Below are 20869 nucleotides of genomic sequence, written 5' to 3' on the forward strand. Positions count from 1 at the left end.
GTTGCAAATGATCGACGTGCAAGGTCGATTTTGTTTACTTCCCTTGCCGGCCTCAGAGCGTGTCTCTACGGCGATAACCCTAGGAACTGGGCCTCAGTCGGCCAACTTGACCCAATTCGTCAAGTTCATGAGCGAAAAGATGATAGCGGCGCTCATAATTCAGCGCCGGGCTCAGTCGATTTTTGAACGCTAAAATGGGAACTACACGAGTTGCTCTATTTCTGTCGCTATTCCTGTTTCACCTTGCTCGGAAGGTCTACGGGGCCGGCACACAATACAGGTACAACAACATAAATCGGGCGGGCATGCAGCCAGGTGTTGTGCCGCAAGCCGCCGCCATGCCCAACCACAGCAACATCAACGTTGACAATCGCCAGGAGCAGAAAGTGCGCCAGACCATGGCCAGAGACATGCACAAGTACATGAATCTGAGCGCCGACCCCTGCGTGGATTTCTACGAGTACGCCTGCGGAAACTGGGGACGGTTCCACAATCGCCAACTGCGCGCTGGTGAGCTGGTCACGGCACAGCACTTGGTCGAGGCACAAATAGCGGATCAGCTGCAGGACCTGCTGACACTCCCGCTGCCGCCGCAGCACCATCCCAACGAGTACAGCGCAGCCAGCGCGGCAAATGTGCGCAAGGTGCGCAGCTTCTACGATGCCTGTGTCGCCGTGGAGGCCAACCGGGCCGAGCGGCGGCAATTCCTAATGAAGATACTGCGAGAGCACGGCGGACTGCGCAATGTGCCCAATTCGAACTGGAAGCACGACTATCACTGGCTGCAAATGCTGGCGGCGCTGCGCCGCAACTATGGCCTGGATATACTAATCGGGCTGGAGGTGGACCTCAATCTGCAGCAGCTGCGCGGCAATAGTATTTACCTGGGCGAGCCCCGCCTGACTATCATACCAGCCGAGCACTGCAGCGCAATAGCCACGCGGCAGGCGAATGTGCGCGACGAGATCTACGAGCAGATCCAGCAGCAAGTGGCGGATAATATGCGGGATTGGTTCTCCATGGAGAGTGGTGAAGCGGCGCGTTTCAGCGGCGACATTATTCGCTTTGAATTTGACCTTTGCAAACGCATGCGAGAGGAGGAGACCCTACCGGGCACCGAGCCCGGAAACCAGGAATCAGTCCAGGTTCCTGTTTACGGCGGACGTTCACGCACGGGGCAGGAGAGATTGCGCCAGCAACCCGGCGGTAGCTCGCTCTATCCACGAATGACACTGACCGAGCTGACCACCAAGCTGGGCAACTGGCTGGACTTTAAGCTCTTTGTCGAGAGCATTTTAGAGGACGCCTATACGGACTCTGTATACCTGCGTTCCCAGAGCTATCTGACACACCTGGTGCGCACAGCCAAAGCCAACAATCCGATAACAATTTCCGGTTACATTATATACAGGGCACTGCTGGAGCTGAACCAACCGCCAGAGGAGCAGGCCATGCGGCGGCCACGTCAGTGTGTCCATGTGATGCAGCGGCTCTTCCCGCAGGTCCTGGGCGACATGTACCAACGGCACGTGCAACGCGATGACGCACAGCATGACATGGAGCAGGTGTTCAGCGACCTGGTGAAAGCCTTTGAGCAACAGCTCAAGGTCGACTGGCTGGACGAAAGTGATCGACGGACGGCCAGGACCAGATTGTCCCAATACCACACCCAGTTGCCAGACTACCAGGGCGTCGATCTCTCGGGTCTGCAATTCCAGAAAAACGAAGACTACTGGCGAAGGCTGGAGACAACGCTGCGCTTTAATGCCCGCGAATATCTAAACACGCTGCGGGGCAATGAATTTGGACAGATCCGCGAGGGCACCGTAAATGCCTTCGAGGTGCGCGCAGCGCTCGTGCCTCGCCAGCAAGCGGTTCTCGTCGGCTGGGGTCTTATGCAGGCACCCTACTACAACTACTACTATCCCAAGGCGCTGAAATACGCGTTGCTGGGACAACGACTGGCCAGTGCATTGCTGCAGGCCTTTGACGACGAGGGCTGGAACAGACACCCCCAAGCGACGACGCCCTGGAATGAGCTGACCATGGCCGGCTACCGGAACGCCACCGAGTGTCAGCGTGCTCAATACAGCAATTACCTGTCGAACCAGCCCGGCGAGTTCCGCAATGCGACACGCCTGAGAGAAATCATTGCCGACGGCGGAGCTCTGAATGTCGCCTTCAATGCGTACCTGGGCTGGCTGGAGCTGGTCGATTATAAGCTGAAACCTCTGCTTTTCCGAGAGACGCTGCCCGAGCTCAACTACACCAACACGCAGCTTTTCTTCATATATTTTGCTCAGCTCCGCTGCTGGGCCAAGCCGGACGAGCAGCCCGCATCCGAGGCAATGCCCCTCATGCAGCACACTCCGCAGCGCTGGGATGTCAACGGGCCGCTGAGTAACTCGGAGGAGTTCGCACGGGAATTCGGCTGCGCACTGGGCACCCACATGAACAGCGGCAACAAGTGCCTAATTTTCTAAGACAACTAACAACAGCAGAAAACTTAAACAAGATAAGCTCGCGCAGGTAAAATTAAGACTATACACTTAAGAGTGAACCACTGAGATGTACTCCATTTATTCATATTCCTAAGCCCAATTCATCTGCTTACAATCAAGTCACACTTTAATAAATATTTAGCAAATAGAGAAGCCTCCTTCTGCTTGTGTGTTATGGGTTTCCAGCAAGGGCGAGACTGAATAAAGCGTTTGGAACAGCAAGGAAAAGAAATCACTATAAAAAGGTGGGCTTACACTCATATATAGGTATATTTATATATATACATATGTGCATGACGGCGACAATCGATGTGGTGAAGCGTGAGATGAGATTCGGGTTGAAGGCAGAATTAAGCACTTAGGCACGCAGCGGCAAGATGCAAAAACAGAAAAATACAATTGCCATATGTGCACACATGTACATGAATATAAATTTCAATATATATACTTGTACTCGGGTGTAGATACAAAAAAAAAAGCGAATGTGGGTCGTTGTTGGCCTTTAACTGTCAATCGGTTACTTCAACAACAATTATTGAATATAGGGGTTTGTGACTCACGTATTTCCGTCTTAGGGATAGGATATGGATTATGTTACAAACGCGAGCGGGTTCTTCGGGAAGTTTCAATGGATTTCCTTTCACAGAACTTGCACATTTTGTTTTTTGATACGTAAGATTAATTTTTATGGACGTTTACTTGGTTAAGCGTCAAGTCAAATTTGCATTATTATCGGAAAAGTTATGCATTTAGAACGCCTCAAGCGATCGATTTCAGCTTCATTATAAAATTATAAACACGTCGTATCAAATAAATGTATGTTTATATTATAAATAAAGCTGTGTGTGTGAGCATATCTGAATTCTCTTCACTAAAAAAAACCTTGTTGCCGCAGTATAAAATTACGACAAATAAACACAGTACGGGGTCCAATTATTTATACTACAAAAAGAGTGAATCATATTGAAGTAGAGAAGCAAGCTAAGCAATAAACAAGCATATTCTCAAATTAGAATAAAACGACTAGAGATCACTTTACAAGCAAATATTTTTAAATTCGTTCAATGTTCAATGACATTTCTCATCGACCCTCATTAGAAACGTACTATCAAAGTTATTTAATAATATTTATCATTATTCATTCATCTTTAGCCACATATTTATGTAATACTTGTCATGATCTATTCTGACGCGGCTTCAATTATTGAGAAAATGTTATTTAAAAGCAGCTGAAATGCATTCAAGTTAATATGTCAGCACCTGACTCACAATTGTAATAAAACAAAGGGTCCCTCCATGTCGAGCAGAAATAAAATAGTCGCCAGAGCTGGCAAACTTAAACAACTTGATAAATCAACTTTACAAATCCCCAAATAAATCAACCATATAAAAAACATTTAAGTTTTCAAAGCGAATGACCCAATTTCTTGACACAACTCGAAGAATAAGATCCCCTGCACATATTCTAATGATCCCAACGATTCCCTACTGCTGGCTTGGCATTATACATAATACGCTATTTGATTTACGATTTTAGATCTCAATTCTGAAATGAACTTTTATCTTTAATGAAAAGCAACAAACAGACGCTTCTATTCCTGTTTACAAGTGGTAAGCAATTGGGAGTCCATTAATCCATTATGTTTTACATGTACCTACAGGTGAGTTGCTTTAACTACATATATTAGATTATAATTAGATTGAAAATAAAATAACGGAAATAACTAGCTGTTATAGAGTTTGACTGTCAATTCGCTTTGTTTAGAGTTAAGAATAATTATCTGTTGCGCCAAAACACACACACACACACACACACACACACATGCACTAACACACAAGCAATCAGAAGTGATGTGGGCGATGATGACGCCTCTGCAGGCTCATATATGGCCCAGAGATTCGAGTAATAACACTTTACATTCGATTTTGGCTAGCAGTTAATAAAGAAATTTATTTCGCCATTCAATTATTGATTTTGCTTATTATGTACCAGTTACGAATGCGACCATATTTATCCATCGACTTCGGACAAAACAGATTGTCACATATATAAAATTGTATTTGCCATTACATATATAAATATTTATTTATTATTTTATTCAGGTATTTGCATTGGGGCCACGAAGATAAAGAAACATAATAAATGGAAATCATTGCCAAAAATGTAAATTAGTCTGGAGACTACAGAAAATGTACACATGAAAATGTGCTTGAATTAAGAATATAGGAAATAGCTCCCGTTAACCGACACGTCAATTGCGACATTACTGAACCCCAAAACAGCTGGTTGAAGAGGGTGTGTGAGAGAGAGCGAGATAGAGAGAGATAGAGAACAGAGGCGCGCACATGCATATTCAATAACGAGCAACATCGATTTTTCAAAACAAACCCAACCTTCTGTCTGCCCAGAGTTGTATTCAAAAATTATATTTTATTATGTTTCTGGGAACAGCTGCAAGCACAATTAAGGAAAATAATGTTAGCAAAATATTTCCGATATGAATAACACTTTGCAACGCACTTGGCTTTTCTGTGTATGTATTTGTATTTGTATACGACTTTCAACTGATAAGGAGCTCGAAGGCATTTCAATGGAGCTGCGCGATATTATACTTAGGTACGTTAATATTTTGTAACTTTAAAAAAAACTTAATCGATTTGCCACACACAAATTTCTTTGGCACTTGCCTTAGATAGATTACTGTTAAAATGCACTACGCACTGGAAATGAAATTCTCAACACGCCAAGAGAGCAAACGATATTACAAGGAGTGGGGGTTTGCTCATTGGGTTTGCGGGTGTGGTGAATTACGCAGAATGCGCGTTTTACCTTGTATACACTTATCGATTTATCAATAGGTAGCAAAGGCAATTAATATTACATTTTGACTATAGTTAAGTCCACTTATTTGACACAATATTAAACTATTTTTACATTTTACTATTTCCAAATTAAATTAATGGAACAAACGCAGCGAGCGAACGAACGAACAAACCCAACAAACGGGCGACGAGCAACCGTCGATGTGGGGCGCTGCTTTGTAACTCATGAAGGCTCTCGCACTCTCGTTTACTCTCGCTCCACGTCTCTCTATTGCGCTGCCACAACATAGGCAGCGACGTCGACGCCTCTCCAGTCGCATAATTTGACCAACATAAAAGCATAAGCAGAGTAACAGCTAAGTAAAAGAGAGTGCGAGAGAACGACTTCTTAGTCACCCAACTGGGAGGGAGTGCGTGCATTTAAAACAATGAAATTTGAGCACTTCGTATGACACACCACCAGAATACCTGATAAGCGCGGCACGCTCTACAGTGTAGAGCGTACTGGAAACACAATATCACAAGAGAGAAAGCCATAAATATGTTTATATAATTGCGATTATATGTGGTGATATACACATGTAAATACAACTAATTACAAATCTCGATTACGAAAAATAACTGCATTTCAATTTGAAAGTTAATTTATTATGGAAGTTTATACTCTTAATTGGCTCTGATCGAGGGCAATATTAGCCTAATGAAATACTATCAATTGACACAAAATGCCAAGCATTTCCAATGCGCAGGCCCAGGAACAAAAGAGCATAACATGATGACTTTGGTGTTGGGCTTAGAGTTTGGGGGTGGGTTGCACTAAAATGCAAGAATATAAATATACACTTGCGTGTATGTATGTATCGATGTGCATGTTACAGCCACAGCAGGTAAGTAATCTCCACATTGATTGATGGTTGCAATTGCAAATCTAAGGTGGAGTTTCTACTTTATGACACATAATCAGACTGCATGGCTGCCGATAATAGTTGACGCTCGAAATATAAGATAACAATTATAGAACAAAGATAAGAGGGCTAGGATTGCATAAAATAAAAATTCCTTTATTTAATTAATAGCACATGTTGCGGAGTTTATTTAGTTAGTAATTTAAAAATAAATGATAACAAAATGCACTTCTCTATTAATATACATAACTGTATGTGTGATATTTAAAGCAGGGAAAAACAATTTGAAAAATGTTGAGTACTTTTAAAATGGAAAGAGATAAACAGAAACGTGATAAAAACAAATGGGACACCAAAGCGCATGAGACACCAAAAGCAAAGACGTTGACTGAACGAACAAACGAAACAAAGCGGAACGGAAGCTGAGCTCAAAGCAAACCGAATGCGGGAGCGAGTTAAATTAAATCACAGCAGCAGCAGCACCCCCCGACACCCCGCGACGCACATCACCTTGCTATAAGCCGTTAACACAAACAAATCAACAACCAACTGGTATTTCTCTCATATGGTTTTATGTCACGATTGAAAATAAGCAATATTTGCAGCGCCCAATATGAAAGTTCGAATTGTATTTTGTAACTGAAGAAATAAAAATAATATTATAAAAAGCCTGTCTTAAATCAATTAACGCTGAAAATTTAGTAAAGCACACACACAAGCAAACATCTACATGAACAATACAGAAATACAGATGTGCCATCTGTATGTATGCGCACACATACATATATACAAAGGTGCACCTACAGGTTGATTGGATAAAATTACCTCTTTTGCATTGAATTGTATTAGGCAATTATCTCAACAATCATCTGGTGCGCTGCTGCTGCTGCGTTCGCCAACGCCTTTGCCTCCCACCTTGTTGCAAATTCCACTCCACTCCTCTTGCAGTTTTCCAATGTGGAACGGTTCGTGTTTAGTTGTGGGTACACAACTTTCGTTGCCAAAATTACGTTTTTTGTTGAATTTGTGTATTTTTTTTCTCTTTGCGTGCTTCTCCCGCTGTTCAATAATTTACTTTTGAATAAATACTTGAGTATGTACTTGCAGTTATGTCAACTTTGACTGCTATTTAATCTTGGATTCGCTTCGTTTTTTTTGTTGCAAAATTCGTTTATAAATTATGGACAATGGAATGAATGTACACCCGCGCTTGATTCGTTTTACGTGTTTTCGATTTGACAATACATGCCACACGCATAATTAAGCGATCGCAGAAAGAAAAGTCGTTTTATTGAATTTTGTCGTCAGTAATTTGGCGTGTAAAATTAATATTAATACGGAAACTTTCGACGTAGTGTTGGCTGCTTTTCATTTTGTATCAGCCAGTGTGCACACACTCCGCGAGTGCTAAAGAGCAACTCTATTTGGTAGCTGTTACCAAATTAGTGTGACCAGAGTACGACGTGTCCACAGATTGTCGATGTTTTTGATGCACGATTACCTGCAATACAGCCAATGGTCCGCCTAATTGCGTAGCAGTTGTATGGAACAGAACGCTAACTTTCGTTTTCCTTACGATGACAATGAATTGTACCGAAATCGATAACTTTTCGCGAAGCGGCAGGCCATTTGTTTATTCGAAGAATGAACAATAATGTTTTATTAATTATATTACTAATAAGTTTAAGCAACTCAGGCAATGGGACACTTAAGACACAATGTGACGGCGCAGAACACACAACTTGTCGTGAAACCGATGGAATAGACCCAAATCAGGTCGCAAGTATGTAAGCCAACGCTGCTTGAAATAAAAAATAAATTAAAATCATTTCAATATCTTTTAGAACTGTCTAAAATTTCTCAGAGCATACAAAATGCTTTAGCCAGCTATGAGCCATGCACTACGGATGTAAATGACGTTAATTGTACCTGCTACGCCGCGAGTATCAAACGCGACCTGGCGCCGTATAAATCAACAGGTTTCACTCGAAAAATGATTGAAGACGCCGCGAAGTATGGCACGCGGTACAAAATCTACAATAAGCAGTTGTACCGTGATGATGATTGCATGTTCCCCGCACGCTGCCAGGGAATTGAGCACTTTCTTATACAGTTGCTGGACGAGCTACCCAACATGGACTTGGTTATCAATACACGGGACTATCCGCAACTGCATTCAGCTTGGAAACACGATGGGCCAGTTTTTTCCTTCTCAAAGACGAACGAGTATCGGGACATTATGTATCCCGCCTGGACGTTCTGGGCAGGTGGACCTGCCACCAAATTGCATCCAACGGGCATCGGACGCTGGGACTTAATGCGCCAAAAGCTGGAGAAGTGCTCATCAAGTATATCTTGGCATGACAAAAAAGAACTTGGCTTCTTTCGCGGCTCACGTACCTCGGATGAGCGCGACTCGTTGATTTTGCTTTCGAGGCGAAAGCCACACCTTGTTGAGGCACAATACACGAAGAATCAGGCATGGAAATCACCTAAAGATACTCTCGATGCACCACCGGCAAGTGAAGTGTCCTTCGAGGATCACTGCAAATACAAATACCTATTTAATTTTCGCGGTGTGGCTGCTAGTTTTCGTCTGAAACATCTTTTCATGTGTAAGTCGCTTGTGTTCCATGTAGGCGACGAGTGGCAAGAGTTTTTTTACCACCAGCTGAAGCCCTGGGTCCATTACGTACCTTTGCATAGTTATCCCAGCCAGGAGGAATACGAAGAATTGCTAACCTACTTTAAAAACCACGATAGCCTGGCCCAGGAAATAGCTCAGCGTGGCTATGACTTCATTTCGCAGCACCTGCGTATGCAAGATGTCAAGTGCTACTGGCGCAAGCTGCTAAAACGCTACAAAAAACTGATTAAATACGACGTAGAACCCGATGCTAAAATGCAGCGTATAGGCGGTTTCAAGGATGAGCTATAGTTAGAATATTAAGTTTTATTTTAATGCTAATTTTTGTAAGAATTTCTGAACAATAAAAGAATGTTTCACGTTCTGTGTGCATTAAACATCTTTTATATAAGCTGCAGTCGTTTGTTATTTTGTTTTATTATAGCATATTTTCATTGTTCATTAATTCCATTGGATAATGAACAAAAGAACAAATGCATCCATTTTCTTACAGCTAAAATATCTCAGAATAAAGTAATAATACGATGATTTGACAAGTCAAATCAAATCAATAATAATTGATGGAGGAACGTCTTAAAGGTAAATGCGGAATATGGAACGCTGGGTGACTTTCTTGTTACATAGAGGACATTTGTGAGTTGACTGTACGGCAGTTAGGATGCAGCTTTTACAAAATATGTGACCGCAGCGGGTCGAAGAAGGTTCACGCTTACGCACGCTGTCCAAGCAAACCGGGCATTTATACGATTCATCGCATGGCTCAGTTTTCTCGACACGATTTTGCTTTGGCGGCGAGACACCAGCTGCTTTAACCTCTTCGACAACTACGGGCTGGTCGCTGGAGGTATCTAATAAGCGACGCCGCCTGACACACGTCTGTGGTTCATTAGAATCCGCTAGATTAATGTATGTTGGAAGTTGGCGTCTTGGCTCTGGTGAGCATAGATCTATGATAGCATCCGGAGCAAGACTTCTGGCCGATCGGGGAATCGGATTAAATTCAATGTTTGACAGATCAATTAAGTCAACTGGTTGGTCTGTAATTAGATGAAATTAGTTCGTGGTCAGTTCCTAGTCTTCAATCAATCAGACTTACTCGTGGTTTCGGGTATACTATTCCTTTGACTAAGAATGTTTCTTAGTACCGAATCGTTGCCCTCCGGTCCCAAGCCAACTTCAGCCAAATTATGTTCAACGTCCTCACAGAAAAGTCGTACTAAAAATTTTTGGAAATTAATTTCATGTAAATGTGAAATTATGAATATAAGTATTTACTGCTGGCTATTTCGGCTTCTATGAGTTCATTGCGCAGCGATTCTTCCAGGGCGAGCTGCCAGCCGTCATCTGTTAAATCCAATGTTGGAGGCGAAGTATCTCTGCTTGTTGGTCGGTCAGCATTGAAACTAGAGGTCGACATGTCCGGTGTCAAGTTAGGTTCGCTATTATTGTCAGAGCTTGAATTTTCCATTTGCCCGTAGATGGGAGAATGAGAGCTAACGATAGAATCGTTTGCAGTTGTCTGTAAATGGTGCACAATATTATTAAGGGCTTTATTTCAAGAAAATTGTGTAAGCCTACCGGTGACGGCAGTGATTCCGAAAGCGAAATATTCCAAATACCTGACATTTTCTGTTAGCAAGACTTGCAAATTTATATTAAAACTGTAGCATTTAGGCGGCCATAGCAAAAAAAAATGTTATCGAAAAGCAGCTGTTAGAAATCTATCGCATCTCAACGGGCAAGTAGAAAGTGTTGTAAAACGCAAACAGAATTAGCAGTTATCGATATGCCACACGTCACGTCAAAACAAGAGAAAGACAATTGCAATCATGGACAAGGATAAATTCACGCTTCAGTCTATACGGCAAGATCTGATTGATAACAATCTGCAAGCCAAGGCCATTATACAGGTAAGAGATCAATTCAAGCTCTACGTTTACATATATGAATCCCAAATTTTTAGGACATACTTAACAGCAGATCTTCTATCGGCGAACTGGAGGAGCTCAACGAAGCGGGACGTGCGAAATTGTCGGCGATTCGCAAAAACATTGAACGTCTGGATGATTGGGCACGGGACATGGCCGATCCCTCATTGGCCATAGAGGTGGACACGCATCGCGAGCAATTTTCCAAAACTTTACAAGCATTCCGCAAGGCCAATGTCTCCACAATGCTGGAAATCGAGAAAGCCAACCGTGAAGAGCTCATGGCCATCACGGGCGAAAGTGATCTGAGACAGCGCACAACGGCAGGTGCGCGGCACAATCGTGGCAGTCTTGTATCGCAGGAGAACGACGTCACCGAGAAAATGCTGGCCATATCGCGCCATCTATCGGAAACAACACAGAAGAGTGCGGTTACTCTGGAAACCCTTGTTGCTTCCTCCCAGAACGTGGAGGCCACCAACGATGAGCTGCACCACACGGCTGGCAGTATCACACAGTCGGGCAAGCTGCTAAAGAAATATGGACGGCGCGAGTGCACCGATAAGATGTTGCTCTTCTTCGCCTTTTGCCTGTTCCTTGCCTGTGTGTTTTACATTGTGCAAAAGCGACTGTTTTAGATTATTAACAAGATCTGCTTTGCAGCCACGTGGAAGAAATTTTGCAAGTAATTTATTAATTTACTCGGTATAGGAAGTCTTCGTTATGTGTAAAACGCTTCGCTAATTTAAGAATTAATTGTACAGGCACCTATTTAAACGCAATAGGAAAACATATTTATTTAAAGCCGCACATGTATTTTTCAATAATTGCAAGCATTGATAGAATGTTCTAATATGGACATCGAGGAACACCGGCGGGATTTGTGAAACCATTCGTGTTAACCATGCGGCAAATGTCCTTATAGGAACGCTGATGCTCCTGCGATCTGGGTCTGGATCTTTGAGGCTGTCCGTAGCCTTGATATGACCCGCCTTGATATGCCGCTGGATAATAATACCCGCCTCTTGGTTCACTTTGAAATAGTTGATCAAACACTGTTTTTCCGCTGATAGAAGCCATTGTACATAGGATGATAATAATATATGAAAATATAATCTGCATTTTCGGTTTTTGCACGATACGGGAAATAAGATGATCTGACTTTGAATGAGACGATTTCAAAATATGTTGTGCTACTTATGAGATTTTTGTAACCTTGCACTATTTAAAAATATATACTGATAACAACTGATTTAAAAGTGAAATTGTGAAAACTTGACGTTATCCAACACTGCGTGCCGGTGTGCGCAACAGCTGACAGCACTGCCCCGAGTTTAAGTTTGGTTTGTTTTAGTTTATAAAATTGGCGGAATCTATAAAAACTACGCATAACATGAATCGCACCGAGCAGACATTTGAGGATCTCAAGTCGTACTTTCGATCGCATAGTAAAATACGCGAGCAGCGGCCGCACATGTCAAAGGTGGGTATAAAGCCATTTTGTCTGTCGGCGGCATTTATTTAACTTGTCTTGGTTCTCTTTCTGTAGGTACATTCGGTGTGCTGGAACGCAAATGGCTGCCACTTGGCTTCCGGGTCATTTGACAAAACTGTCGCTGTTTACGCCTTGGAGCGCGATCGATTCGTCAAGAGCAACGTATTTCGCGGCCACACTGCGTCCGTGGACCAATTGTGTTGGCACAAAACGAATCCGGACCAGTTCAGCACGGCCAGCGGCGACAAGACCGTGCGCATTTGGGACATACGGGTTGGCAAATGTGTTTCAGTTACCAACACAAAGGGCGAAAACATAAATATCGCCTGGTCGCCAGACGGCAAGACAATTGCCGTGGGTAACAAGGAGGATTTGATTACATTCATAGACACGCGCACGAATAAAATCCGTGTGGAGGAGCCGTTTAGCTTTGAGGTCAATGAGATATCGTGGAACAACACAAATGATTTATTCTTTCTGACCAATGGCATGGGCTGCATGCACGTACTCAACTACCCCAGCCTGGAGCACCAGATGACGCTAAAGGCACACCCCGCCAATTGTATATGCATTGAATTCGGACCGACAGGTTTGTGGACGATGTTTTAAAACGGAACTTTGTAAAATGCTATTGATTGCAGGCAAATACTTTGCGACGGGATCAGCGGATGCACAGGTTTCACTCTGGGATGCCAACGAGTTGGCCTGCCTGCGCATGATTAGCCGCCTGGAGTGGCCCGTGCGTACTATATCTTTTAGCCACGATGAGCGACTGATAGCCTCTGCCAGCGAGGATCTGGTCATAGACATTGCGTACACAGAGACGGGCGAGCGAGTCACCGACATTCATGTGGACGCTTCCACCTTCACGGTAGCATGGCATCCCAAGCAGTATCTACTGGCCTATGCCTGTGATGAAAAGGAAACTATTGGCGATCGGCGTCGCGATGTTGGCAACGTGAAGATCTACGGTTTTCCCGAGTAGCTACAGAGTTCAAATAGCCACAATTCATACAATTTGCGCATATTCAACGGATTCATTTAGATATTAATGACTGCCTAAAACATTCATGTTCTTAATTATTTATGTTAAGCAAATAATGTAGGTAAAATAAAAATGTAATATTTCTTTCTGAATTTAAATTTAATATTAATTATAGATAAATATATTTTGATATGCGCTGTCCATCTAAATAAGGTCTACAAACAAAATAGGATAAAACCCATAATTAATATAAACTAACAAGTCTGATAATTGGGATAAGATTAAAGTTCCCTGACGATGTGGTCGATAATAAGGAAAATGGAAATGCGAATGAGCATTACGCCAATAATAATAATAATTGAAGGAATGAAAGTTTTAGTTAACTAACTTAAGTTGAGCTGGACTAGGCCTGGCAATAGATCTTAGTTAGAAAATTTATGTTAATGGTTGTCTACTTGGCGCAGATTAAAGCCAAAATACCTTCCGGCTCTGTCTCTCACAAACGGAATGCCAAGCATTTGCAATCAGTCACCGACTCGACCAAAAGGCAACCGCCAAACTTGGCAACATCCGCCACAAAGCCAAACCGCAACAGAGCAAAAGTTTGCTTCGGTCGGGCATATAATTAAAAAGCATTGCAATTTGCAAAAGTTCGACCAACTGCTCTTTCACTTATATTACTTTGGACTTGCCCTTAAGACGGATGGCAAATATGAGGCAAGGCATATATTATTATCAATACACATTTTGTATGCTACGAGCTGGTAAATATTCATAAGGTCCTTTAGCTTTGCCATGTTTTTTGCTACTGTTTAAGCTGTTTAAGAGGAATTACATAGAATAAATCAAATGTTTCAAATTTTATTCTATTTCTTATACATTTCTTGTACAAAAAATCGAAAGAAAGGCCTCACCGGATATAGCTGTGGAACTTAATTAGCTTGAAGTCAAGTCGGGGTTGCCAAAAATCGGCAGTTTTTATGGGCGCCTTCAATCCACTTTGTAAGCCATTCTACGGCAATAAAGTCTGAAGTGAGTGGCCTCTAATATAAAATTGAATTTGAATAAATGGAGTCGCGGCCGTAAAAGCGAAAAGAACAAGCTGCCGACGGCACGAGTTTCGCATCCGATTTGAATTTGTTTGCGTGGCAGTATCGGGACGCCCCTTCCCTTCCTCCCTCCAGGACTTGGCACTTAACCAAAATTTAATATGCCACAATCTTTGACGGCAACAAAAATTGAAGGCGCACAGAATACGCATTATCAGCAGCAGGAGCCAAAGGTGTTGCTGCCTGGAGTTAAAATGCGACACGACAGAGATTTAATTTATTCCGGCCCCGTTGGAGGAGAGGCTGTGATTAAAAATGCAACAAACTGCACTGCTTCGATCCTTTGACAGTCACGTAGGCTACCGTTTATCCTGCCACAAGCTGAGCCAAATTATGCAAATGTTGTCGGTGGGCAGACAGACGCTGACAATCAACAAATTGGCAGTTTGTCTGGCTGTAAACATGCGGAATTGATTTGACCAATTAACAGCCAACCTGGCCAAGATATTAAATGTGTAAAAGCCACGTTACCCATTTGCAGGAGTTTTTGATGTCCTGAATACTTTGATTGTCTAATTTCGAGTTGTTTTTTTTAAATTACTTAAAAAACATCCAGATTGTTGCGTCTATACAGGATAAATTATGCTATATCAGGGCTTTCAAATTCATATATAAAATACCACCCGGCCTTGCCCGTGGCACCTGTAAAGTAAATATTCTCAAAAAGCTTTGAAAACGATTTTGAAACTGATCGGATGTTCAGCAAACAACTTTCATACAAACGGTTTCCGCCAATTTACCACTGTTGCGGGTGGAATTTCTCAAATCGCTGAAACACGTTTTCATTAAATTCTTATGCAGAGCTTTGGAAATAAGTTTGAAGCAAATCGGAAAAAAAATGAAAACTTCACCCAAAGAAATCATTGAATTGCATTTCTACCGAAGAAGTTTGGATTCTGTGAAAGATGTGTAACACGTCTCAAATGATTTTTTATATAGATATTTGGAAATTAATTTGACGGCAAAACGTCACCCACCAAATTTTTGAGCCCCTCCAAGGAGGAATGATTTTCGTGAACGTGAGAAAAATATAGTCAAAATATATTCTTGATTGGTAGCTAAATTCATTTAGGATTCTATCTAGATGTACTTTTGGGTAAATACTTGACAACATTTTGCCATGAGGCTTTTTCTTGAGGCTCTCTCTGCGAACTTTATGAAAATGTATGCCTTGTTGTTTGTTTTTGTGTGTTTTTTTCGGGTTATTTTATCGCACACATAGTCTGATTATCATGTGACAATGGTTGCACAAAATAATATCAGTATTTTCTCATTTCTAAATACAAAATATGCTTACAACTGTTAAATACGCACCTGGCACGTTGCGAAGAGAAAAAGTCAACCCTGACCCCGTTTAAAGGATTCTTTATTAAATTGAACTTGTCTGAGTCTGAGTTCCATTTAGACAATGACTACTGAAATCTTGAGGAAACTTGGCCAGCAGCGAACTGAATACAAAGTCTTATTAAATATTTGTAGATGTAAGGTGAGCATATTACCTGTGTTGGACTAGATGTGGCGATAAGTCCAGCTAGGTTAACTAAAATTAATTTTCGCAATAAATGCTTGTATAAACACAAAGCACAAAAATTGCAGAAATCCAATTTAACTGATTTATGTGCCGGGTTAATTCGAACATAAAGATAGGGCATAACGTGGGGAGCTGCGATAGACACAGATACGAGATACTTTAGCACGCTCTGCTCCACACGTGCTCCCTGATCCCCCTGCCCCTTCTCCCTGCCCCTGCTCGCTGCTCCCTGCCTTTGCTCCCTGCACCTGCCCTCTGCTCCCTGCTCGCTGGTCCCGGCCTCTTCTCCCTGCTCCCTGCCCCTGCTCCCGCTCCCCGCCCCTGCTCTCTGCCCTTGCCATCGTGAACTGCTGTCACCTGTGCAAAAAAGTTTTCTATTTACAGCCCCTCAAGTTGGCTTTATTTTCGTTGATTTTTTTATTCTTCCCACCTCAGTTTAATATTTTTTTTGTACTATGTGTACTGGGAGGACGGAGTCTTTTGTCTATTTACTTCACATTTGTTGGTTGGCACATTTTATACTCTCGCCTTTTACAATGTATATCCTTTTTGCAAGTCGGCTTAACGCTTTACCTTTGATTGCATCGACAAAAACTTACCTGAGCACACGTGGTTCTTAATCCTTTGTACTTTTGTTTCCTGTTGCCATGCCGAATAAGGCCGTCTTTGTTTGCGAATCATTTTGCCAGTCTAAGTAAACGAGCTTCGCAACTATTTTTCAGCTCACACTTAAATTTTCAGAGACGGCTTTAAACAGTTAGCCAACTCGCCTCGTCTAGGCCCTAAAAATCTAAAAACAAACTATGGTTTGGGCGGCTTCTGTCCGGTTGTTTGGGGATTGTGTCCGAATGTGGCGCACATTCTTGGCGACCAGCTAAAAACATGCGTAGAAATTTAATCGGTTGGGATTCCAAGTGTCCTCAAGGGACATTTGACAGTTTGCACTTCATTTGGCCCCGGCTGCCTTCAGCGATTTTGCTGCAAGTTATTTTCACATCTGTTTCTTGCTTTTTCAGTTGCAATTTATTTTGCAGTTAGCAGGCCAATTTTCTTGCCATCTAAGTTGATTAGCTTTCTTTATTATTCTTTGCCAATATTTAGACAAATTCCTTATAATTGTTACCTTTGTTTTTTTGTTGTCAGTTGGCTGTAATAATAATTTAAGCTCCATCAATGAATGATTTAAGTAATCTGTAAGATTAAAAACATAGGCAAAAGTTGTCTGAAAAGTTATTAAATAATACTTAAGATATAACTCAAAATAAAAACGATTCAACGAAACTTTCGCTTCTTCAACCTTCAAATATTTACAATCCAATTTAACTTGGAGACAGGGTTGATGTCAAGCATTCAAATTAATTTCGATTTAAATGCCTATAAAAATATATTTCATTATTGGGAGTTTAATTAATTCCACCCCCCTTTGGCTTATTCCACATTTATTTATCTCAGCTGGCATCTATTCGATGACATTGAAAATTGCCCTGGCAGCAGCTTTAGGCAAAGTTTCTTCCTTAACTCGCGTTGCGAGTAACTTTCGCAAATTATCCTCTTGCCGAAAATCAAACTAATTTATAAACCATTTGCCAGAGTACTGACGCATATTTAGGTAGATTAACTGCAAAAAGCTTTATATTCTAAAAAGCAATAAAAAAAAGACAAAAGAAATTTAAAAAAATATCAAATTCTAGAGTCTTTAAAGTTTTCTTTAAAGCTCATCGAAAGTTGTCAAGTGATTTAACAATGCAAAATATCATTTAGAACTTGATTCATCGATTTCGAAAAATCCACTCTTCTGAGTGGAAATGGGAATTAAAGGTGGTAAGGGAAAATTCGAATTTCTAACGTTCGTGAAACCTACCCCGGCTAAAGGCTAAAAAATCAAAAAATACAATTTAAAACAAAATTAACTCTATAGTCTTCTAACAATTTTTAAAGCTCTTGGCGATCTTATCGTACTTTTGTAATACCAATTGATTCATCGCTTTCGGAAATTCCACTCAGCTGAGTGGAAATGGGAATTAAAGGTAGTAAGGGAACATTTTGAATTTAGCTTTAATAGCTTTCAGTGTAAGTATGAAAGTAGTCTGCTTTGAACACATTTGCGGTCGTTTCTGTTGTCAGTTGGTCAGTTCGTAAAATCAAAGTTGTGACCCGCAACCGTAATACGGTTTTATTGCCAGTGGCGGGAGCCTCAACCCAGGCAAACACACGGATTGACTTTCTAACACGAAACTTTGCCCCATTCTGTCTGAAGCGATTTTAATCTAACAACAAAGTTGCTTAGAACTTGCCGACTTGAGGTTAAATTTCGTGAAATGTTTCCACAAATTGAAGTTGTCCTCGAAAGGTGTCTCGTATCCTTGATATTAAATGGAATCAAATTTCATTTTGTTGTGTTTACGACTTTGTGAAATAATATTCTTATGCGTTGAAAGCCAACTGAGACAAATAAGCTTAGCTCAAAAAAAGGCCAATAATGCATAAGAAAATCTTCGATAAATCTCTTTGCTACGTTTAAACTGAATTTTGGGCTTAACTTCTTTCGGGCATAAAAAGCTGTTTAATAATTCGGATCCTAAAACGGGTCGTAAGAAGTTGAATTAATTAATTGCCAACGCGTCGACTGTCAAATAGAAATATGTGTAACAGGGCTTTTTTTTATTCTCAATAAAAATTAATTAGCGTTGCGAGTCGGAAATGTTGGCCTTAATTATGACGCCGAGACCAAAGTGTAGGCCAAAACAAGTAAGCGGTTCTAGTCGGGAGCTCCCGACTAGCGGATACCCTGAACCCACTTCGTCCAACAGGCGACAGGTATAAAATCAAAGATACTTGATATATATACACTGTTCTAGAAGCTACATGTCAAGTTTGGTGACTCTAGCTCTTATTATTTACGAGATTTGCTCAACAAACAGGATTTCGTTATCGATTTTTATCGATTACTTGGAAACGGGGCAAGTTATCGAATATCGGAAACAAACTCGATCTGCGCGAGCACTAGGAGGACCTACAGCTAAAATATCAAGTCTCTAGCTCTTATAGGTTCTGAGATCCTTGCGTTCATACATACGGACCGACGGACGGACGGACGGACGGACATACGGACAGACGGACGGACAGACGAGCATGGCTAGATCGACTCGGTTGTTTATGCTGATCAAGAATATATATACTTTATGTTACATACATTTGCACAAATAGAATATACCCTTTTTACCAAATTTTTCATGGGTTCAGGGTATAAAAATCAATAAAGCAGTTAAGCTTTCTTGCCAGACCCGAAAATTGTAAACACAAAATGCCGCCCAGTCAGGCTTAAAGTGCTTGAGGATAATCCAAAATTGTCCAGGACTTAAAATCTTATCTTTTTCAAAACATTTTGTTTCTTTTGCTAGTCGATGCAAAATATACAGAGTAGAATAAATTATTCTGCTTATTATTATTCCCATTTGGGATTCGGCAAAACAATTAAAATTCAGAAAGTAGCAATATTCAGCTACGGAAAATGTGCGTGGAAAACCACTTAAAAGTCATGAAAATATTATACAAATTCCCGAATGACTTTTTCATATTTAATTATTATTTATGCACACAAAATAGATGTACCTGGGATAAGGGCACGACAATTGTGAATGCCTTCACCTGGGCAGAATCTGGGCTAACATAAAAACATTGTCTGCACAATAAGTATGGAATGGAAATCTCAGAGACTCAATCAGTTTATCGACTGTCATAAAACGCAAAATGTTAAAAAGTATGCGAACTTCCCAACAATTTGTTACCCTTTCGAGTTGGCTGCTTGTGCCCCAAAATGCGGCAGACGACATCAATTCGGCCCAGTTGGAAACCTAATACATTTTTTATACCTAATGCGAGTCATTTGGGAAAATTCGTGAGCTGTGAGCGAGTCTGCGGGCAAATGTGTAAGGATATTTAAAGGTCAAAGGAGCGAATGATACCTTGAATTTGTGGCACTCTATTTATTGATTTACCATCGTGAATTTCTTTGCTCGTAATTGAATAATTTGTAGAACATTCAATCGAAAAGCCAACATCTTAATGAGATAAATTCTAGCTGAGTCTTCATTTTGCTGGCATCAGGGAATAGGGCAGGTTTTCGACCGGCGGAAAACATTAAAGTTGTACATCGCGGCAGCAGGTGCTACAGCAACAGACCATCTCGCTCTATCTCCGACTCACTTTCTCTTTCTCTCTCGCACACACTTAATGATTTATTGACCATATCTTGAATGCGTGCGTTCTTAAATTTCATCAATTTCACGATAAAGTCTGTGTTTCATGGAAAAGTTGCCCGATGCTGATTTTTTTTTCCCTTTGCTCAGAACGTGCTCGAAAGGTATTGGGAAAATTTGCTGCAAATAATTTTAAATTTTGTTATCGTAGCAAGCTTTGTGCATAGGAAATAGAATCAATCTAACTGTATTCCGAATTTAATATAAAGGCAAACATTGAGCTCGGATTTAATCCCTTGGATTATTTCAATTAAATTGAATAGATTCGCTTTTATGTTTACTTTAACGTCAACAAAATGTGCAGCATTATTACAAATAATAATTTTAATTAATTCTCGCTACTATTTGGTTTGCTATTTTTCACATATAATTAAATTTCAACGAAACGTAGTGAAATTCAATTTTCATTTATATGTATAATATAATTGAATTTAAAACGGAACGTAGCGAAATTCAATTTTCCATTTGTGTTCGCCGATAATTTGGTTACACGTGTTTGCCTGGAAAATCGCATTTCAATTGCATTCTGGGCAATGTTTCGGACATGTTTGTCATGAAAAAAGTCATCAAAATGCAGTCTAAGTGGAATGTAAAGTTAGCTGACTCAATGGAGCCTTCCTTTAAATGCGTTCAAACGCCTTGCAAATGTGTGTGTGTGTATACGACATTAAACGCAGTCAAGTTTA

The 20869-nt window shown here is 41.2% G+C and overlaps 5 protein-coding genes and 1 long non-coding RNA gene across 6 annotated transcripts; 5 read left to right on the forward strand and 1 right to left on the reverse strand.

The window, feature by feature from the left end:
* The first annotated feature begins 56 nt into the window (after positions 1-56).
* On the forward strand, positions 57-2654 carry Nepl13 (Neprilysin-like 13). Its single transcript, XM_064693938.1, has one exon. It carries the CDS (start codon positions 195-197, stop codon positions 2481-2483), a length of 2289 nt encoding a protein of 762 aa, XP_064550008.1. The 5' UTR covers positions 57-194; the 3' UTR covers positions 2484-2654.
* A 2027-nt stretch (positions 2655-4681) lies between these two features.
* On the forward strand, positions 4682-5442 carry LOC135436368 (uncharacterized). The gene is made up of 2 exons (XR_010437509.1): positions 4682-5118; positions 5199-5442. It is a non-coding gene; the product is annotated as an uncharacterized LOC135436368 (long non-coding RNA).
* A 2368-nt stretch (positions 5443-7810) lies between these two features.
* Positions 7811-9267, forward strand: rumi. Its single transcript, XM_064693942.1, has 2 exons — positions 7811-8012; positions 8074-9267. The coding sequence occupies exons 1-2, from the start codon at positions 7874-7876 to the stop codon at positions 9165-9167; spliced, it is 1233 nt and encodes a 410-aa protein (XP_064550012.1). The 5' UTR covers positions 7811-7873; the 3' UTR covers positions 9168-9267.
* Positions 9268-9277: 10 nt separating this feature from the next.
* LOC135436363 (E3 ubiquitin-protein ligase RNF4-like) lies at positions 9278-10596 on the reverse strand. The gene is made up of 4 exons (XM_064693944.1): positions 10455-10596; positions 10152-10395; positions 9973-10092; positions 9278-9913 (listed from the first exon to the last, which is right to left on the reverse strand). Exons 1-4 carry the CDS (start codon positions 10500-10502, stop codon positions 9450-9452), a joined length of 876 nt encoding a protein of 291 aa, XP_064550014.1. The 5' UTR covers positions 10503-10596; the 3' UTR covers positions 9278-9449.
* Positions 10564-11608, forward strand: Sec20 (vesicle transport protein Sec20). Its single transcript, XM_064693945.1, has 2 exons — positions 10564-10786; positions 10840-11608. Exons 1-2 carry the CDS (start codon positions 10706-10708, stop codon positions 11440-11442), a joined length of 684 nt encoding a protein of 227 aa, XP_064550015.1. The 5' UTR covers positions 10564-10705; the 3' UTR covers positions 11443-11608.
* A 483-nt stretch (positions 11609-12091) lies between these two features.
* On the forward strand, positions 12092-13436 carry tex (THO complex 3 homolog tex). The gene is made up of 3 exons (XM_064693943.1): positions 12092-12287; positions 12354-12888; positions 12941-13436. The coding sequence occupies exons 1-3, from the start codon at positions 12198-12200 to the stop codon at positions 13282-13284; spliced, it is 969 nt and encodes a 322-aa protein (XP_064550013.1). The 5' UTR covers positions 12092-12197; the 3' UTR covers positions 13285-13436.
* The last annotated feature ends 7433 nt before the right edge of the window (positions 13437-20869 follow it).

The sequence above is a fragment of the Drosophila montana genome, unplaced genomic scaffold, assembly GCF_035044405.1.
Source record: "Drosophila montana isolate Dmon_TW-CO22-7 unplaced genomic scaffold, ASM3504440v1 contig_3733_1, whole genome shotgun sequence".
Taxonomy (NCBI): domain Eukaryota; kingdom Metazoa; phylum Arthropoda; class Insecta; order Diptera; family Drosophilidae; genus Drosophila; species Drosophila montana.